Source organism: Girardinichthys multiradiatus, chromosome 14 (assembly GCF_021462225.1).
Source record: "Girardinichthys multiradiatus isolate DD_20200921_A chromosome 14, DD_fGirMul_XY1, whole genome shotgun sequence".
NCBI classification, from domain to species: Eukaryota; Metazoa; Chordata; class Actinopteri; order Cyprinodontiformes; family Goodeidae; genus Girardinichthys; species Girardinichthys multiradiatus.
This window is the reverse complement of record NC_061807.1, coordinates 33,679,544-33,696,711: the sequence shown is the minus strand read 5'-3', so window position 1 is coordinate 33,696,711 and position 17,168 is coordinate 33,679,544. Positions and strand designations below refer to the sequence as shown.

General features: G+C 38.4%; 1 protein-coding gene across 2 annotated transcripts in view; it reads left to right on the top strand.

Moving 5' to 3' along the window:
* Positions 1–17,168, top strand: part of nhsl2 (NHS-like 2) — a 175,120-nt gene that overhangs the window by 138,033 nt on the left and 19,919 nt on the right. For both annotated transcript variants that reach the window (XM_047385500.1, XM_047385501.1), the window contains exons 3-4: positions 10,651–10,793; positions 15,359–15,608. In XM_047385500.1, coding sequence (XP_047241456.1) covers positions 10,651–10,793; positions 15,359–15,608 — 393 coding nt within the window. The remainder of the gene's footprint in view (positions 1–10,650; positions 10,794–15,358; positions 15,609–17,168) is intronic.

The window sequence follows — 17,168 nt, the reverse complement described above, 5'->3', positions numbered from 1 at the left end:
AATGAATACCGGGTACACAAACAGTAATTCATCCGTACTTAACTCGGTGTCAGAGGCCTCAGAGAGAAAGTAAGCAATTCTGACACCTTAATTTCCCCGTTCAGAATGAAAATACCGGATACACACACAGTATTTCATTCATACTTAACTTTGCATATGATCAATGATCGTATGACACTCTTGGATCCAGTTTGAAGAGTTTATGTCTGTTTGCCAGCAAAGAGACATTAGCGCGCTGTGCGACCCCTGTCCCAATGATCACCGGTGTGGAAGAGATTGGACCTTTGGAAAGGTGGGGGTTTTATACGGCCAGTGGCATCATGGGAAGTCCGCTGTTACCCCCCCTTTTCCAAATGTTGGAAGTCGGTTAAATGCAATTTATTTTGAAAGTTCCAGAAACGTTTGTACCACATCTTTCATGTTGTTTCCATGGCTGTGGGTCCCAACACATGATTACAGAAGTCCTGGTTTTTGTATGCTTCTTTCTGCCTTCATGTTTTTCTTAAACAGCAAATATTGCTTTTCTGTTCATCTTGCATGACTGTTAAACTTGTGAGGCCTCTTTGTGTTTTTGAAGGCTTGATGACATTTGGAAACATGTTTGGAGACATTTTTCAGGTGTCTGCTTTCAGGGTGAACCTGTTAGCAACCACCAGGCCTGGACATTTTGGCAGATATTTAGAATTTTCTCCACCAAAGACTATTTTCCAGACAGTGGGATGGATGATTTTTTATTATTTTAAGACCTTTTTAAATCTCTTACCAGACTCATGAGCTGCTAATTTTTTTAATATATTTTCTTTTTATTTTATTGTGTGGATATATCACTTGAATTGTTCAGTATTGTTTAAAACCCTTAAGCCCAAACATACCGGTAAAAAAAAGCAATGCTCATCTTTCGCCTTCACTAAAACTAGGTCAAATACCACCAGGTTTTGTTTTCTTAAATCCCTCACAAGAGGAGGCGTCAATGTTCACAAAACAACTCCCCAAATGGGTTTTGCACAAATACTTTTAGTTTACAGCAACTTAAACACACACAATGACATTTAAAGGTCCCTCCGACATGGCTGCTCTGTGAACAAAACTGTACAAAAAGCACATTTCATTTTGCAGCGCCCCCACATGTCTCATGTCATAACAAACTAGAGACATTCACCTTTCTAGCACCTTATCCGGTGATGTAATTTGCGTGTGCAATTCATGTGAGCCGGGTCCGCTTTATTTTAAAGCAGCCTCTGGTTGCTGCACGTCTGCAGCTAGCTTGCATGCTCCGTTAACTCCCAGTGTTGTGTTATTACTGGATAATCGGTCACTTATAACGTCACAAAAGAGGAAAATTACTGGCTTGGAATGTTTGGACGACATTTAGTGGACCAGTAACATCGAAATAGAATATTCTTCAGATAGCTGCGTCGAGTAGGATGAGTAAGATGATTTTTTTTCCAGCAGATTTATGTTACATGTCTGCAATTTCAACAATATTTAGTTATTTTATGTTTGTAATTACTGGCAAGTGTCAGCAGGTAAAAGTAACAAAGCCAGTGGAAATCCGTGCTCGCGGTTTACTAAATTGTGCGCTCAGTTTTGCGATCTGTGCGCACGGATTACAAAACTGTGCTCTCAGTTTCTGCAATTCGTCTGCACGGTTTAATAAACTGAGCGCCTCCTTTAATCCGTACGCCCACATTACTGAGTGACATCTGTCGCATTACCGTTAGCTGCTGCCGTAATTTTTTACTTTATCTCAGTGTAACAAAAATATAGTCATTATACAAGCTGTGAAGTGTTCTGATTAAAACATGGCAGTGCTGTTACTTTACATGTAACAACAGATCCACTAAACTTACCTCGCAGGTGTGGACCATGCATCCAAACTCTCGACAGATGTCACTGAGTATCTACGCACACGAATTGCAAAATGGAGCACGCAGTTTGTGTCACAAACAGGGAATTTGATTTCGATTTCCACAACCACAATATGTAAGTGCTGAGCATAGAACAGAATGGGTTTAGAAGTGTGCTGAGCCCTCTGCTTCGCTGTAAAAGTCCCCTAAAGTTTCTGGAGGGAAGATGTTCATCAACCTGCTCAACATTAAGGACAAGACAATACCATACCTTGGTGATTAAACAACCGGGGTTTGGGGCTTATAGGATTAGACCTTTATGTGACATAAATCACTTTTGTCTAATAAGCAATGCTTCTTTTTTGTTCCCCATTTTAATGTTAAGGCAGTTAAAGCCATACTAATCAGAAAATAAAAAGACAAACAGGGCAAGCAGGGTTCTTTTTAATAAGAGGAGAGTATTAGGATAGATGAAGGGCTTTATTTTCCCCTTTTTGCATCTCACCCTCTAAAGTAACAAATATAAAGAGTCAAATGCTAATTTAAAGCCGCTATTTTGAGACTTGCCTGAAAATTGTAACTCGTTATTGATTAGTGCACAACAGTAAAGAAAAAGCCTTTTAGTGCAGATTAGAGTCCAAGGCTTAGGAATAAGCAATATTTTGTTTGGCATTTGACGTTCAAGAGGCCTGATTCCTTAACTTTATGACGCTATTAGTATCCAGGGTTGTCTTGTCCTTACTTGGCCTGCCAAAATATGATGATCTATACAATCCCATTACGTCCTCAATGATACATTTTAATTATAGAAAATTAGAGCTGCTTGTGCCATTAAAGTGGAGCTAAATTGATTCACACTTTGACACCATGTGAAAGAAAGGCTCTCCTCTGTTCTAAACGTCTGATTGTGTCAGTGTGTGGTAATCACTAAATGAAGCAGTGAGAGGGTCTGTGGCAGACCTTACCACATACTTTAGCTGATATCAGTTTAGGTGTTCTCTGTAATCCTACGTTAACCTAATGATGGAGAGCTCAGGGTTCTTTGGAGGCCACACCACCTGTTATGTTGCCTCTTATTTGTTCTGATTTTCTTTTAGCTGCGAGGATTTGCCAAGTGTGGCCTAATCTTCCTAACTCTGGCCCTTTTTCCTGTAATGGATTGATCAGTTGTGCATGCTAAATCCCAAGGACGCAGACATGACACAAATGTTAGTGCATGCAAACACACACTTGCACATGCATGGCATCAGGCACGTAGTCTACTAGACAAACAAGCCTCCTTCTCCCCCCATAAACCCCCACACCCCTGGCAGTGTTGAAAGGGCTGTATTGTTAATATCTGCCTTCCTCAATCCGTCTTCCAAGGGGAAAAAAGAAAGGATGACCCAAATTTGACATGACCGGGTGTATATTGTCAAGGATGGCTGGGTTTATCTCTGAATGGCTGCACTGTACACAAGCAAGATAATATTGTTATCCATAGTCATGAGGCTGTTTAGTAAAGTGATCATTGAACTCAAAAAATTATTGTTGAATGAAACCCCCCCCCCCCCAACAAAAAAAACTAAAACTAAAAAATAAAGCAAACAACTTGGTTTTAAAGTTATGCATGAAGATGAAGATACTTTGGATCACACAAACACAAACACACAATGCACAGGTTAGTAATGCATGAGCGCTTGGCTTGCTGGTCAGGGCTAAGGAAAAGGGGGTGGGGTAGGTCATCCTTATCCCCTTTATATGTGTGTGTGTGTGTGTGTGTGTGTGTGTGTGTGTGTGTGTGTGTGTGTGAACAAGTGGGAGTGACTGGCATACCTTTACACCCCAAACACCAATAGAATCCCTCCTCCTCCCCCTCCCTCATTTTCCCACCACAGTCGCCTGCAGTCATTTAGCTGAGCTGCACTCAGTGGAGACTGGCTGCTATCTGCAGCATGGATCTACGGCTGTTTACCTTCCCTCTCCCTCTGCTTTGAGGCTGCTGTCTTCAAGACAATACTGCTCACGGTCAGTGCTCACATCATGGTGGCTGTTTTCAAACTTTAACCTTTAATGATGGACCACACATCAATGCTGGAATTGACATTCTGCTGTAGCTAAAGGAAAGATGCTTTTAGTCTAGCCTGGTATTTGAAGAGATGGTTTTTTTATGTTAGTAAAGTTGTAACACTTTCAAAGAGAAAGGTTCAAGGAAAGCAACACAACAGTATCTTATTGTGTGTTACACCGTGTTACATTTCTGATTAAATACCTTTGGATAAATTATTGTGCGAGTATCTTAAAATACCCAAAATAAACAAGATATGCTGAGTATATACCAAGTTTTTAGAATATTAAGTTTGCACATGCAATATAAAAGAGTGCTGCAACAAGCTAAATTAACTGGAAGTATCCATACCAATTGAGCATTCAATACATTTAATTAGATATGGCTTACTTTGTAATTTCTTTTGGCATAGGTTAAACATGGTTTACAAAGATTTCATTAACTGAAATGGATCTGATTTTACTAAATACCCGCCCAGGCGTTACCATGTTGTACCCATGTAAATAAATATGAAAGTAATTTACTGCGATTTACTCATAGTCCACCAGATTGGTCAAGGGAAATTGTTTGCACTGACACTTTTTCATTAAAACAATGCATCTAAATAATCTATATTGCTTTAATCTACTCATAGTCAATAAATAGTAACCATGAATGTACCTAAGCAGCTTTAGATTGGATTTATTACCATTAACCAGCTGTCTAAACACTTACTCAGAAACCTATGGTGGGTTACTCTGTATTCACTGGGGTACCAAGTCATCAAAGCTGGAAGAAATAAATGTTATGGAGAAGAAGGAATGCAGTGTTGGAGGACAATGTTAAAAACTTCCTGATGTTTTCTTCTATAACTCCTCTAATCATAATTTCCATCCATCCATTCAACCATTTTTTATAGCTTCTTAGATCTGATCAGTCATTGGAGTGGCTGGATTGAGGGGCAGGATACACATTTACAAGTTGCCAGTCCATCATTGGGACAACCCAGACACACATAAGACAATTATGCACACACCCTCTCATGACCAAGAGCTATTTATAATTACCATATTACTTCAATGCCTCATTTCTTGACAGTGGGAGGAAGTCCATGCACCTGCAGAAACTCTTGCATGCATGAGGAAGTACTGGAAACGTCCCACAGAAAGGGACAAGTTATAAACAGATCCATGGGTGTAAATTAGCTTGTGGTTGCATCTTCAGTGTTTCTGCCATTTGCTGATCCAGGTCTTTGGAATTTAATAGTGTGTTGTGCTTCTGAGATCTGCAGAAATTGACTTTTAATAATAATATGTCATAAAGTTGTTTTAGTATTACAAAGCCCCAGTTTCACCATTTTCTGTTTGGTGTGCTTTGAACTGACCTGTTAAAGCTTTTGCTAAACTATCAGATTTTTTTCTGGCATCTGACCTGAAAGTGGAAATGTGAGGGAAACATAAACGTTAAGGGATGTTCCAGGGAACTGTTTCTGCAAATGTCATATGTTGTACCTTGATCCTGCATTGTAAATGTTCACCATGGCACTCTTTTGCTAAATAATTTTATTCTGCTTAACGATACAATCGTTTTGCATTTAACATTACTTTGACCTATGGTTTGAGAAGCCAGAATATTCACATTGGGGTTGTGCAAAAAAACCTCATAATTCTGCTACCTCTGAATGTGGTTTGGGGTTGAATTGGTGTAGTTATGGTATCATGACTTTCTATCTTTCTATCTATCTGGAACAACTTGGGTAAATCTAAAGCTGATTTTGGCATTCTGAACAAGGTCTTGGAAGAAAAGGTGATCTCATTCACTGTGAGATTATGTAGAAACTATAGCTCCTATTTAAACCTTCCTATATCCAATCTTGCAGTTCTGGGCAAACTCTCCCAATAGCTATGTTCCTTTTTCTTTATCTAGTACCATTTATTCTTACATATATAGACTCACTGGTGGGCAGAAATTGTCTTCCTTCTTTTCTTCCACTTGCTTTTCTATGATCATGTCTTCTTCCACTGCTGTGACTTTTTGTCTTCTCCACCTACCTCCATCTAATTCTGTCTTATTACATTGTCCTTGTCTTATTACTTTGTTTTTCCCCCCAATCGTTTTCTGCTTTTTCCTACTGTAGCCTTCTGACTTATACTTCTTGCTTTGCTTCTTGATCAGATTTTATTTTAATCGAGTTAAACTTCCTAATTGTTTCTGGTATGTTTACATTGCATTACGTTTTCATTTTACCTTCTTTGACTCATAAAATAATACACGTTTTTCGTCTCCCATCATTTTCTTTCTCTACTTTTCCATCCTTAACCTTTGGCTCTTCTCAACTGTGTTTTTCTTCATCTGCCATTTGCCTCACCCATACTCACACTCCACTCACTCTTCCTCTCCTGTGTTGGTTTGTTTACCCCCTGTGCCTTCAGACTCTTGCTGTCACCTCACTTCTTTTGGCCACTGCAGCCTGGAAGAGATGACTTTTGGCTTCTTTTCACTGTTTACTAATCGGCTGATCCTGCTATTTTTGCGTGGAGCAGTCAGGCAGCTTTTAATCACCACAAAATTGACAATTTTCTATAATGAGCACCCGGTGTGTAATATGCCTCTGTGAATGTAGGCGGAGAGGGATGTATCTCATTATGGCCAGTGCTCACAAACTGAATTGGCCAATGACCTTGCTAAGGAGTTAGAAAATATGAAATGTTGAATCTTTGCCACCAGAAACTTTGATTATCAGATGTGCTCTTCTGTAGGTCTCCAAATTATTGTTTAGGTGAAAAATAATACTTTTTTTCATATTTGTTCTTAAAAGTGTTTTTTATGCTTTTAAGATGTTGCTTTAGCTTTTAAAATTGAACACAGAAAATGTTTGAAATGTTTTCTCTAACTTGTTAGCAGTTTAATATTTTGTAAAATAGTATAGCTGTGGGGACAGTAACAATACAGCCTTTATTACTATAGGTTTCACATTTGTCATTGAATTTAAGTAAAACCAACTTGCAATGAAGCAAAATTGCGCTCTTGCCAAAGGTTTGCTAGCATGCTCTCAAATGCAATTTATCTGTCTGAAGTTTAGCTAACTACAAGCAAATCATGCTAGCTTTATAAGAAATTAACTGCCCTTTAGCTGTCTTTGCTAAAGCACTAGTTAAGTGCTGGTGTAACATTGGACCACGACAAACATACTGTTCTATCGGTCTGAGGAGTTAGCAAATGTTGTTTCAGTTGGAATATTTGATGTGCCGTTTCTAGGTTTTCAATCTACTGATTAGATTAAAAAAACAATATATGTATATATATATATATATATTTTTTTTTTTATTTATGCTTTAAAGATGCCTTTATGCTTCTCAATTGAACAACTCTTTCCCTAAGAAAAGGTTACAAGAAGAAATGTAGCATTTGTGAAGAGTTTAACATTTTGTTATGATTGTATATTTTGTCTTACATTTTGGACCCATGTAAGGACTAGTGATAGTAGCAAATTACGTTAATTTTTACTTAATGTTTTACACTTATTCTTTTGCCAGGGCTTCATGTGCTAGTATGCTCTGAAATGCAAATGCATTTATCTGGAAATTAGCTAGCTACTAGGAAATCATGCAACTTTTATTAGAAGTGACCTGTCTCTTTCCTTTGCTCAAGTGCTAATTCAAAGTTAATAAACTATGGAGACTGATATACAGTGATATTGAATAAATTATAATTTGTGTTCCAATAAGACTTGTTTGTCAGATTAAAAATACATTTTGGCTTTTAAGCAGGTATTAAATACATTTCTGTACAAAATATTTTTATTGGTTTGATGTAAGATTCTAATCTCAAATGTTGTGTTTTCATTAGCTGTAAGCTAAAAACCATCATGTCTAACAGAAATACATGATCTGAATTTGAATATTACTGACCAAACATTTTCCTTCAAGATTTCCTGATGTTTTTGGAAATTGTGAGGCAGGCCTTTGTGTTATTTTGATCAGCAGTGCTTCTGGCCTTGGAACTCTCCCACGGATGCCTTTTTTGCCCAGTCTCTTTCACACTATTACATTTTGAACTCTGACCTTAACTGAGCCAAGTGTGACCTGCAGAGTTTTAGATGATTTTTCTGGGTTCTTTTTTGACCTTCTTGATGAGTTGTTGATGTGCTCTTAGATTAATTTTAGGCTGGCCTCTTTAACCATTCGTAGATGTGGTAAATGTGGTTCACATGAAACCGAACGCTTTAAAAATAACTTTGAATCCGTTTCCAGACTGATAAATGCCTATATTTTTCATCTTTTATTGGATTTCCTTACATTGGGATACATTGTGTTGCTTTGTGAGAGTTTTTAGCTTCCTTCACTGTCAGACAGATTCTACAGATCCAGCAGTAATGAGGCCTGGATGTGGCCTGAACTCAGCTGTCCAAAAACTGGTGTTAATTAATATTCATTCATGATTTGACAAGGAGGGTGTTGTTACTTTTTCACATAGGCCAAGGTTGATACGGATTCCTCTTTTCCTTTAATAATTGAAATAATCATCATCATCATTTGAAAACTACTTTTTGTACTTACTTTTAAAGACTTCTGTTAAAGTATTCAAAAACTTGAGTTGCATGCATCAGTGAAACACTGTGTTTGAGTAAATAGTACCCAGTGAGACCCCTGTTGTAATTAATGAGCAGTAGGAACAGTAATAGCAACCAGATTAACGTGGTGAGAGTTTGAACAGAAATGTTAGCCTAAGGTAGATTACTCAGGCAGATCCTGTTTCTTATTTACAAAACATGCTTGAAAAAAATCTTTGCTATCAATATCTCAAGCAGCTTACAACTCATGAGTCAGCATAGCTCCTATTCAGGTCTCATGTGTACTTACTTAAAAACTTGAAACATTTTGGTATAAGAATCTTGTTTAGTCTTTAATAAGTGTACTGATTCAAGATTTCCTCATGTTGGGGTTAATAAAGCCTTGCAAAGTACCTGATCCGGTAATTTAAGATACGACTCTTTAAATAAAACATCTTAATTTATAGTGAATTTTATGGAAATGTTGTGCTCGCAAAAGCTTCCTGTGTTTGTTTTGATGTTTGGAGACATTCTTGCACTCATACAGAGTGAGATCCCATAAACAGTTGTCTTCTGCTGGCACATTTCACTTGAGCAAGGAAACATGCCAGCAGCAATGACTCCAAATGCCATTTAAGTCTTCACCAAATCTGTGGGTGGTTGGACTGTCTGCGCTTGTTTAAAAATGCAGCATTATTATTTTGTTCACTGTTGCTATGTTGTTATATATTAATTACCATGCATGATTATAATTTCGAATCCAAATCTTTCCCACGTTGCCTTGCTGAGTTAATGTCACACACCCACCTTGCTTTACATAAATTACTTACATGTATAAAAAGCTTTGCCAGAAGTAAAAGCTTTGTGGAAACCAATACAGATTAATAAATAGATACAATAAGGTGCTTCATTTGCTGTCTTGAACGTTAAATATAACCACAGCTCCATGGGGGAAGCTTTCAAAAGTACATTTATTAGTCATGCACTGCATGCACTATTCCTATGGTAAAACATGTAGTAGTGTAGTGGCAGCATTATGCTCTGGGGATAGTTTTCTCTAGCAGGGACATGGATGTTTGTAAGGGTTAGGGGAAGATCTATAAGGCTGAATACAGGGCAGTTCTGGAAGAAGACTGCAAGACTTGGGACTGGTGTGGAGTTTCACCTTCCAGCAGGACACCAACCCCAACGATACAGCCAGAGACAGTGGAATAGCTTATCAAAGCATTCATGTGTTGGAATGGCCCAGTCAAAGTCCAGATATAAGTCTAATTGGGAATATTTGGCAAGACCTAAAAGTCAGTGTTCACAGATGCTTTCCATCTAATCTGACTGAGCGTGAGCTGTTTTCGTAAAGAAAGATGGGCACGGGATTTGAATATGTTTACTATATGTTTTAAAATGAGAGCAAACAGATTTGAAAAACAGGTTTTCCCCCCTGAACGCTCTGTACAATGCATTGAAAAGTTGCTTTTTCAGCCATCATCTCTTGATAAAAAATCTCCTCATTTGATTCTAAAAATCAAAGCAGTGACCATCATGTTGTAATCTGCTGAGTTTTTAGTAACATGCAATGATTTAAATCGCCCCAACATTAAATAAACCCAACTTTCATTGCTTGGTTTCAAACCAAATCTCATGTCTTCCAGTTTTACAAAAGCTATCAGTAGAACTGTACTGGGAATGTCCATCTGTGTGTGTGTTCAAGTGTGTGTCAGACAGCTTAGTGGCGACTGGGGTTTGGGTCAGGAGTGTGTTTTGGGGTAAGGGATTGGCTGAAGGGCTGTAAGGGGGAGTGGGTGTGTGGTTGGAAAGGTGGGGGGGAAGGGGGTTTTAGGAATCTGTTTACAATAGCTTGAGGGGGGAGAGTATAAGCTGGTGGCAAGAGGGAAAAACTCAGATATCAAAAAGCAGAGGGTAACTAGATGGAGAATGTTTGGTTTAAAGCAGAACAAGAGTCAGGAGAACCCATGAGACGATTAAATGTAAACCAAGCCAGACTGTTAAGCTTGCAGAAGGTGCACCGGGGACTCACAGAAGGGAGGTTTCGATGTGATGTAAAGCAACAGCTCTGCTAGATCTCTGCTCTCAGCCATGTGCCTAAAATATTTGGTGTGTGAGTTTGTGTGTGATTCTTTTTTGCTTGCTTGTGTGCTCCAGAACTCAAGTCTATTTGCTTCTAAACTGTGTATTTCTGTGCTTGTGCTGTGTGTGTGTCTCTACAGAATTTGAAGAACAGTTGTACGACAACAAGCTGACTGGCCAGACGTTTCGCCATCCGTCCTCGCAGAGCTCAGACGACACGTCTACATCACTCAGCCACTCACCAGTCTCTCTCAACAACAAGAGACCCGACTTCATCTTTCTGGTAAACAAATATGCCTGTAGGTTTATTAGACACAAAGCCGTACCTTGTCTTATGTTGCTGAACTGTGTTTAATCAGAAGTCCTCATAAATCTCCTTTTAACTATGTGTTGCTGGTAAACAAACGCGTGTGATCACCTGTAATATATGTGTGATCATAAGTGATCACCCAAAGTCCCCTTTACCTTCAGACTGCCTTAATTCCTGGTGGCATGGATTCGACAAGGTCACGGATGCATTCCTCAGAGATTTTGGTCCAGATTTAGAAGATAGCTTCAGGCAACTCTTTCAGGTTTGTTGGCTGCACTTCCATGATTAAATCTATGTTCCAACACTACCCAACGGTGCTCTGTTGGATTGAGACCTATGAAGGCCATTGGAATACAGTGAACTCATTGCTGTGTTCAAGAACCAAGTTTGAGATGATTTGACCTGTGTGACATGGTGGATTATCCTGCTGGAAGTAGCCAATAGAAGATGGGTAAAGTGTGGTCATAAAGGGATGACCATGGTGGGTTTAAACAATGGTCACTTTCTACTGAGATGTTTAAAATTTCCCCAAAACCATCAAACAACCACCAGCAGCCTGTTTGTGCTGTTTGTTTGGACGTCTGCTGCTGTAGCCCATTTTTTTCAAGGCTCCACATGTTGTATGTTCCGCACACCTTGATTGTAACAAATGACTATTTCTGCTATAGTTACTTTGGGTCTTTTTAAAACGGCCTGCCTACTTTCCTCTGACCTCTGACTTCAACAAGGCATTTTTCTCCAAACAACTGCCGTTCTCTGGATATTTTTTCTTTTTCGGTGGTGTAGGAAAATCCCAGTAGATGCGATGTTTTATACTTATTCAGACAAGCCAGCCTGGTAGAACTAACCATGTTGTGTCACTTAATTCCTTCCTCTTCCTTCTCCTTTCGGGTGCTCGGTTTGAACTTCAGCAAGTTGTCAGGTTGTGCCTACACTAAAATACTAGAATTGCACTTTCTTATCACACTTCCCATTATTGCTTTAAGTTTTCAAAACCTATATATTATAAGAAATCCTGCTGCATGAGTCATGCAACGGCTCTTTGAAGAAACCTGCATAATATGAGCTACAACAACATTTAATTCCCCTTTGGGGTAAATAAAGTGTTTTTGAATTTAATTGAATTTGAATTCCTGGAGACACTCTTCCTGTGGTGGCTGGTAGGCTAGATATCAAGAAAATATGAAATTGCGATACTGCTGCTGAAAATTGCGATGATGATCTGATTTATGATTATGCTCCATTTTTTCTGAATTTTCGCTTTCTTTAAGAATACACCGTGTCTGTAATACATCAAGTGTGGGCACAATTAGGTCAATTAGAATAATCCAACTAGCCAGATATATCATTTGCATGCAGAGTGTGAACACTTGCAAAATTATATTCTTTCTGAAATATATTTTGTCCAAGCAATTCTTTGAAAGTGTGATATTGCACACAGTGAACTTTTGATGATGACTGAGGTTCAATATGTTGTGCAGCTTTAGTGGTTAGTGATGGCTTCTGTTAAAACAAAGTCCTCAGCAGCAAAAATACAGCAAACTACTGAACCACTGAAATGTAACAAGACCTCATGGGTATTTGGTTCACTGCAACTTTTCTAACATTTTATTGTCTAACTGTGCTGCAGTTTTAACACCTATCTTCTGTTTGTTTAATGTTGCAGCTATGTTTATTATTGGAATAATAGCAATTATTATTCTCATTTTTATGTAAAGTAAATTTACATTTTAAGTTTTATTAGTAGGCCTGAATATGTTCAGTAAGCTGCTACGTCCTCCAGTCAACATTAAAGGGGATGCTAGGGCCCAGGTATTAACTATCTAGCTGTCACAGTAGGTAAGGTAATTTTCCTTCTTTATTGATCCATCCATGTTGTGCAATGCATTAATACCTGTGACAGCAAAACGGACCCATAGCATGATGCTGCCAACGCTATGCTTGACAGTTCTTGATTCCTCCAAACATATTAATTCTGACTGTGGACTCAATCTTTGTCTAATCTGACTATAAACCTTTCTCTAGGACAGATTTGGGTAGTTGATTTTGAAGCAGGAGCCTATTTCTTGGTCGATGCTCTCTCAGTCAATAGTGATGTAAAATCAACTTGACCTCAGACAATGACATGGTGTTGCAGTTCCAGCGGTTTCTTGCTTATAGCAGACTTTAGCAGCCCTGATGTGTTTTGTGTTTTTCCTGAACATCCCAACATATTACCTTTCGTCTAAGGCTACTTTCAATATTCTTTCAACTAAGTTCATCTTGTATATCTTGGTAAAATGGTGAAAGGTCTGATAAATTTTACTTGTGTAAAATTGTTTGAACTGAAAAACCCCGGAAGCCCAGCTTGTGTAAATCTACAATAGATCCTACATTGTTTTGCATACTGGCCAATCACAGTCAATCAGCTGTCAAATCGATCAGGTTTATGTTGGCAAAGAGATGCTGGTTAGCATAGTTTAATGCTTTATGTATGTTGTGACTGATGGGATCTTGTGCATTGCTTATGTTGTAAAGTAGCAGACACACAGGGCCGTATTCAAGATCCAAAGCTGCATTCTCACATAAATTCATGAAATATTTTTTGCAGTAACATGTAAATGGACATATTAAGGATAAAAATGCTACTTTTTTTTAAATGAAAACTAAAGTTTCTCTAAAGGACCTTCCATTGACATTTTGGGATTTAAAACGTAATTTTAAATTTAAACAAGCATCTTCTGATTTCTTCGGAAAGCCATTGGTTGATATTACTTCTCCTTCAGTTCAACTATCAGACTTTAATCGCTAACACAATACAGTACAATTATTTTTCCCCCCATGAATCAAGCAAATGACAGCTAAAAGTTGTGTTGTGACTGAACGCCTCATTATGTTTATCATCCCGTTAACACAACAGGCTGAGTTAGCCAAAATCTGTTATAACGCACATTCCAACCCCTCATTCAGATTCACCAGAATTAGTCATCATCCTTTTCTTTCTCTCAGCTGCTATCTATAAAGAGATCCTTAATGATTTACTGTTCTCCAGATGGAAATATCATAATCCTTGGGAACAGAAAAAACCAAAACACAAGATAACATCGGTGCTATCTGACAGCCAGCTCCTGCACACAAAGATGTTACTAATGGATTTTTTTAAAGCAAGAGAGGAAATTCATATATTTATATTTTTAGAGGTAATGTGTGTGATGACTACAGTGTCTGTAGCTCTATGTACTTTGCTCACACTCAAGCTGAGATTATTTTCTTAAACTGCATCACAATAGATTCACACATTGCTTTTACTGCAAGAATACTGCACACTTCCTGCACGTTACAGCCCTATTAATTTAATTGTTTCCTTTGTGTTTTTGGCCTCTTTCAGTTAAGCTCTGTCAGGCTGTCATTAGTTTCCATTCTTCTACAGCAGACAGTTTTTATGCTTGTCATTAAAGATGCATTTGAAACGTTTCTTGTTCTGTGGGAAAAAATTTACTTTTTAAATACTTAATCTTTAATGAAATTAATTGGGATTTAATGTCATAAACCAACACAAAGTGTTTCATTTATGTATTTATTCAGCCCAATAAAACCTCAAGCTCAGTCAAATTTTTTGCAGAGCGCGTGAATTTTTAAGCTTTCTCATTTAAATTTATATCTAAACCATGACTGGGCCATTGTAACACATAAATACAGCTTGATGTAAACTATTTCCTTGTACCTCTGGTTGTATGTTTGTGGTTGTCCTGCTGGAAGGTTAACTTCCACCCCAGTCTCAAGGCTTTTGGAGCCTCTAACAGGTTTTTTCACAGTGTTGCTATGTTTTTAGCTGCATTCATCTTCCCGTTCACTCTGATCGGCATCCTCTGCTGAATAAAAGCATTCCTACAGTATGATGCTGCCACTTCTGTGTTTCAAAGTAGGCATTGTGTGTTTAGGCGGATGTTCAGTGTTAGTTTTCCTCCACACATGGCATTTTGCATGCCAGCTTCATCTGACCCGGAGCACTTTCTTCAACATGTTTGCTGTATCCTTGATGGCTTGTGGCATACTGCAATGATCACTGTTTATGGGTTTATTTCAACAATAGACTTCTTTTAATCACTCTCCCATAAATGCCTGATTTTTATGTCTTTTGACATTACATGAAGTGCATTCTGTGGACTCTATTTTGAAGGCAACTGGTTACACAAAATTTTATTTAGGGGTATCAGAGTAAAGCTGGCTGAATGTAAATTCAAGCATGACTTCAATCGTCAGTCAGTCATCAGTCATTTTCTATACCGACCTGGACAGGTCGCCAATCTATCGCGGGGCATGGACTTCAATTGTATTTGTAAAATATTTAAAAATGTCAAATAATGTAAAAAAAAAAGTTTAAGAGGTATTCATTTCTATTGACTGCATTTCAATGACTCGTCAGCCCAAAGCACTTCCTCCAGAAACTATGATCCCAAGCAAAGGGGGAAGCCAACCTTTAGGTATTTCTATGGGGAAAAACACAACCTCTTGTGTAATCTAACACAAAGTTCGTCTCTTTCTTCTTCTACTTCTAGCCAGCGTCCAAGCAGCTTTATGAGGATGAAACCACCTCCTCCGTGTTTGGCCTGAGGTCTGTGATCAAACCGTCACCTTCCCCGACCCCGTCCCCCTGCAGCTCAGATCTCCCCACTCTGGGCTGGGGCAGCAACAACAGTAACAGTAGCACAGCTACATGTGCCACCACAGGGCCACCTGTCGCCGAAAAACCACGCTGGCACCTGTTAAGACGCACGCCAGCTTATTGTTTGCCACTGGACGTTACAGGTATGAAAAACATATCAAAATCTATAGAACTAGTTTAATATGAGCTGCAGAAGGTATTTTGATGTGTTTTAGCCATTTCTGACCACTGAACTGGTCAGGGGAAGTGATTCAGAGTCACTGCCATGACTGCACTGGAGCCTTCAGAAACAAAGTTGCAAAGTGGATGCTCTGCATATTGAAATATATCACATATCACGCCTCTGAAAACTGGGCAGCCTCAATATTACATTAACAGTATCAGACATACGACAAAATAAGATGAGCTTATCTCAAGCCTTTTTACACATCCAGATGTGCCACTAACTGTGCTTTATGCAGCTCCTTCTGTTGCCATTTCCTTTAAAGCTCATCAACCTAAAGACTGTTATAAACTGCTATCATTCTCATCAGCAATGACCTGAAGGTTAGGTCAGCACCACCGATTCTGATTTCTGCTTAACCACAACCATTGAACATAAAAACAAACCTGTTCGTACAGCCTAATGAGTCTCCCAGTAAGAGCTTCGATGTTGACATTTTTTTTCTTTTGCATTAGAGGATCCCATAAACCCTATATGACTCAATTAATTTCTTAATTTTGAAACAAATTCAAATGAACACACTTTTAAAAATAGGATACTTTACAGTCAGCATATATACATTTTATTCTGTGCCCAGCTAATATACAGAAGCTTGCAAAAGTATTTATGCTTTTTGAACCTTTGCATATTTTGATATTGTTAAGTATTACATTATGTGATAGGCCAACACAAAGGAACACATATTTGTGGAGTGGAAGGAAAATAAAACATACTTTTTCAAATTTTCTGTACATATCACCATCTGAAAAGTGTGGCGTGCACTTGTATTCAGCCCTCTCCACTCTGATACCCCTAAATCCATCTGCTCTGTGAAGGCCTCAGAAATATGTCAGAAAACATCTGAAGACAAACCGCTTAATGAAGACTAAAGACCAAAGCACACAAAAAGCACTAATATGCTCTGGCCAGATGCTCTTAGTTCAGCAGACAGCCAAATTAAGACACAGAGGGGATCGGCTTTGCTGTTGCAGCTCCCTGTCTCTGGCACAAACTGCCCCTTGATATTTGTAATGCAGAGCCTGTACAGTCTTTTAAATCCCTCCTGAAAACTCACTTTTTCAAATCGGCTTTTAACTCAATTTCTGTTTGAGTTCCATCAGAGGAGTTAGGTTGTGATGTTTCTATACTTTATCTTTCCTTTTATCCTATTTTTATTGTATTAGTTGGTTTTATGGCTGTCTTCTGAATTTATTTTGTTTTTATTTTCCTTTATGTGAAGCACTTTGGTCAATATTGTGTTGTTGTTAAATGTGCTACATAAATAAAATTGGCATTCAAGGATAAAGTTGTGGAGAAGATTAAAGCAGGGTTAGATTACAAAACAATATCCCAAGCTTTCAACATCGAACAGAGCACTGTTCAATCTGTCTTCTGAAAATGGAAACACTATGGCGCAACCTAAAAGACATAGCCGTCCACCTAAATTGACTGGCGGGGCAAGGAAAGCATTAATCAGAGAAGCAGCCAGAACATCCATCTG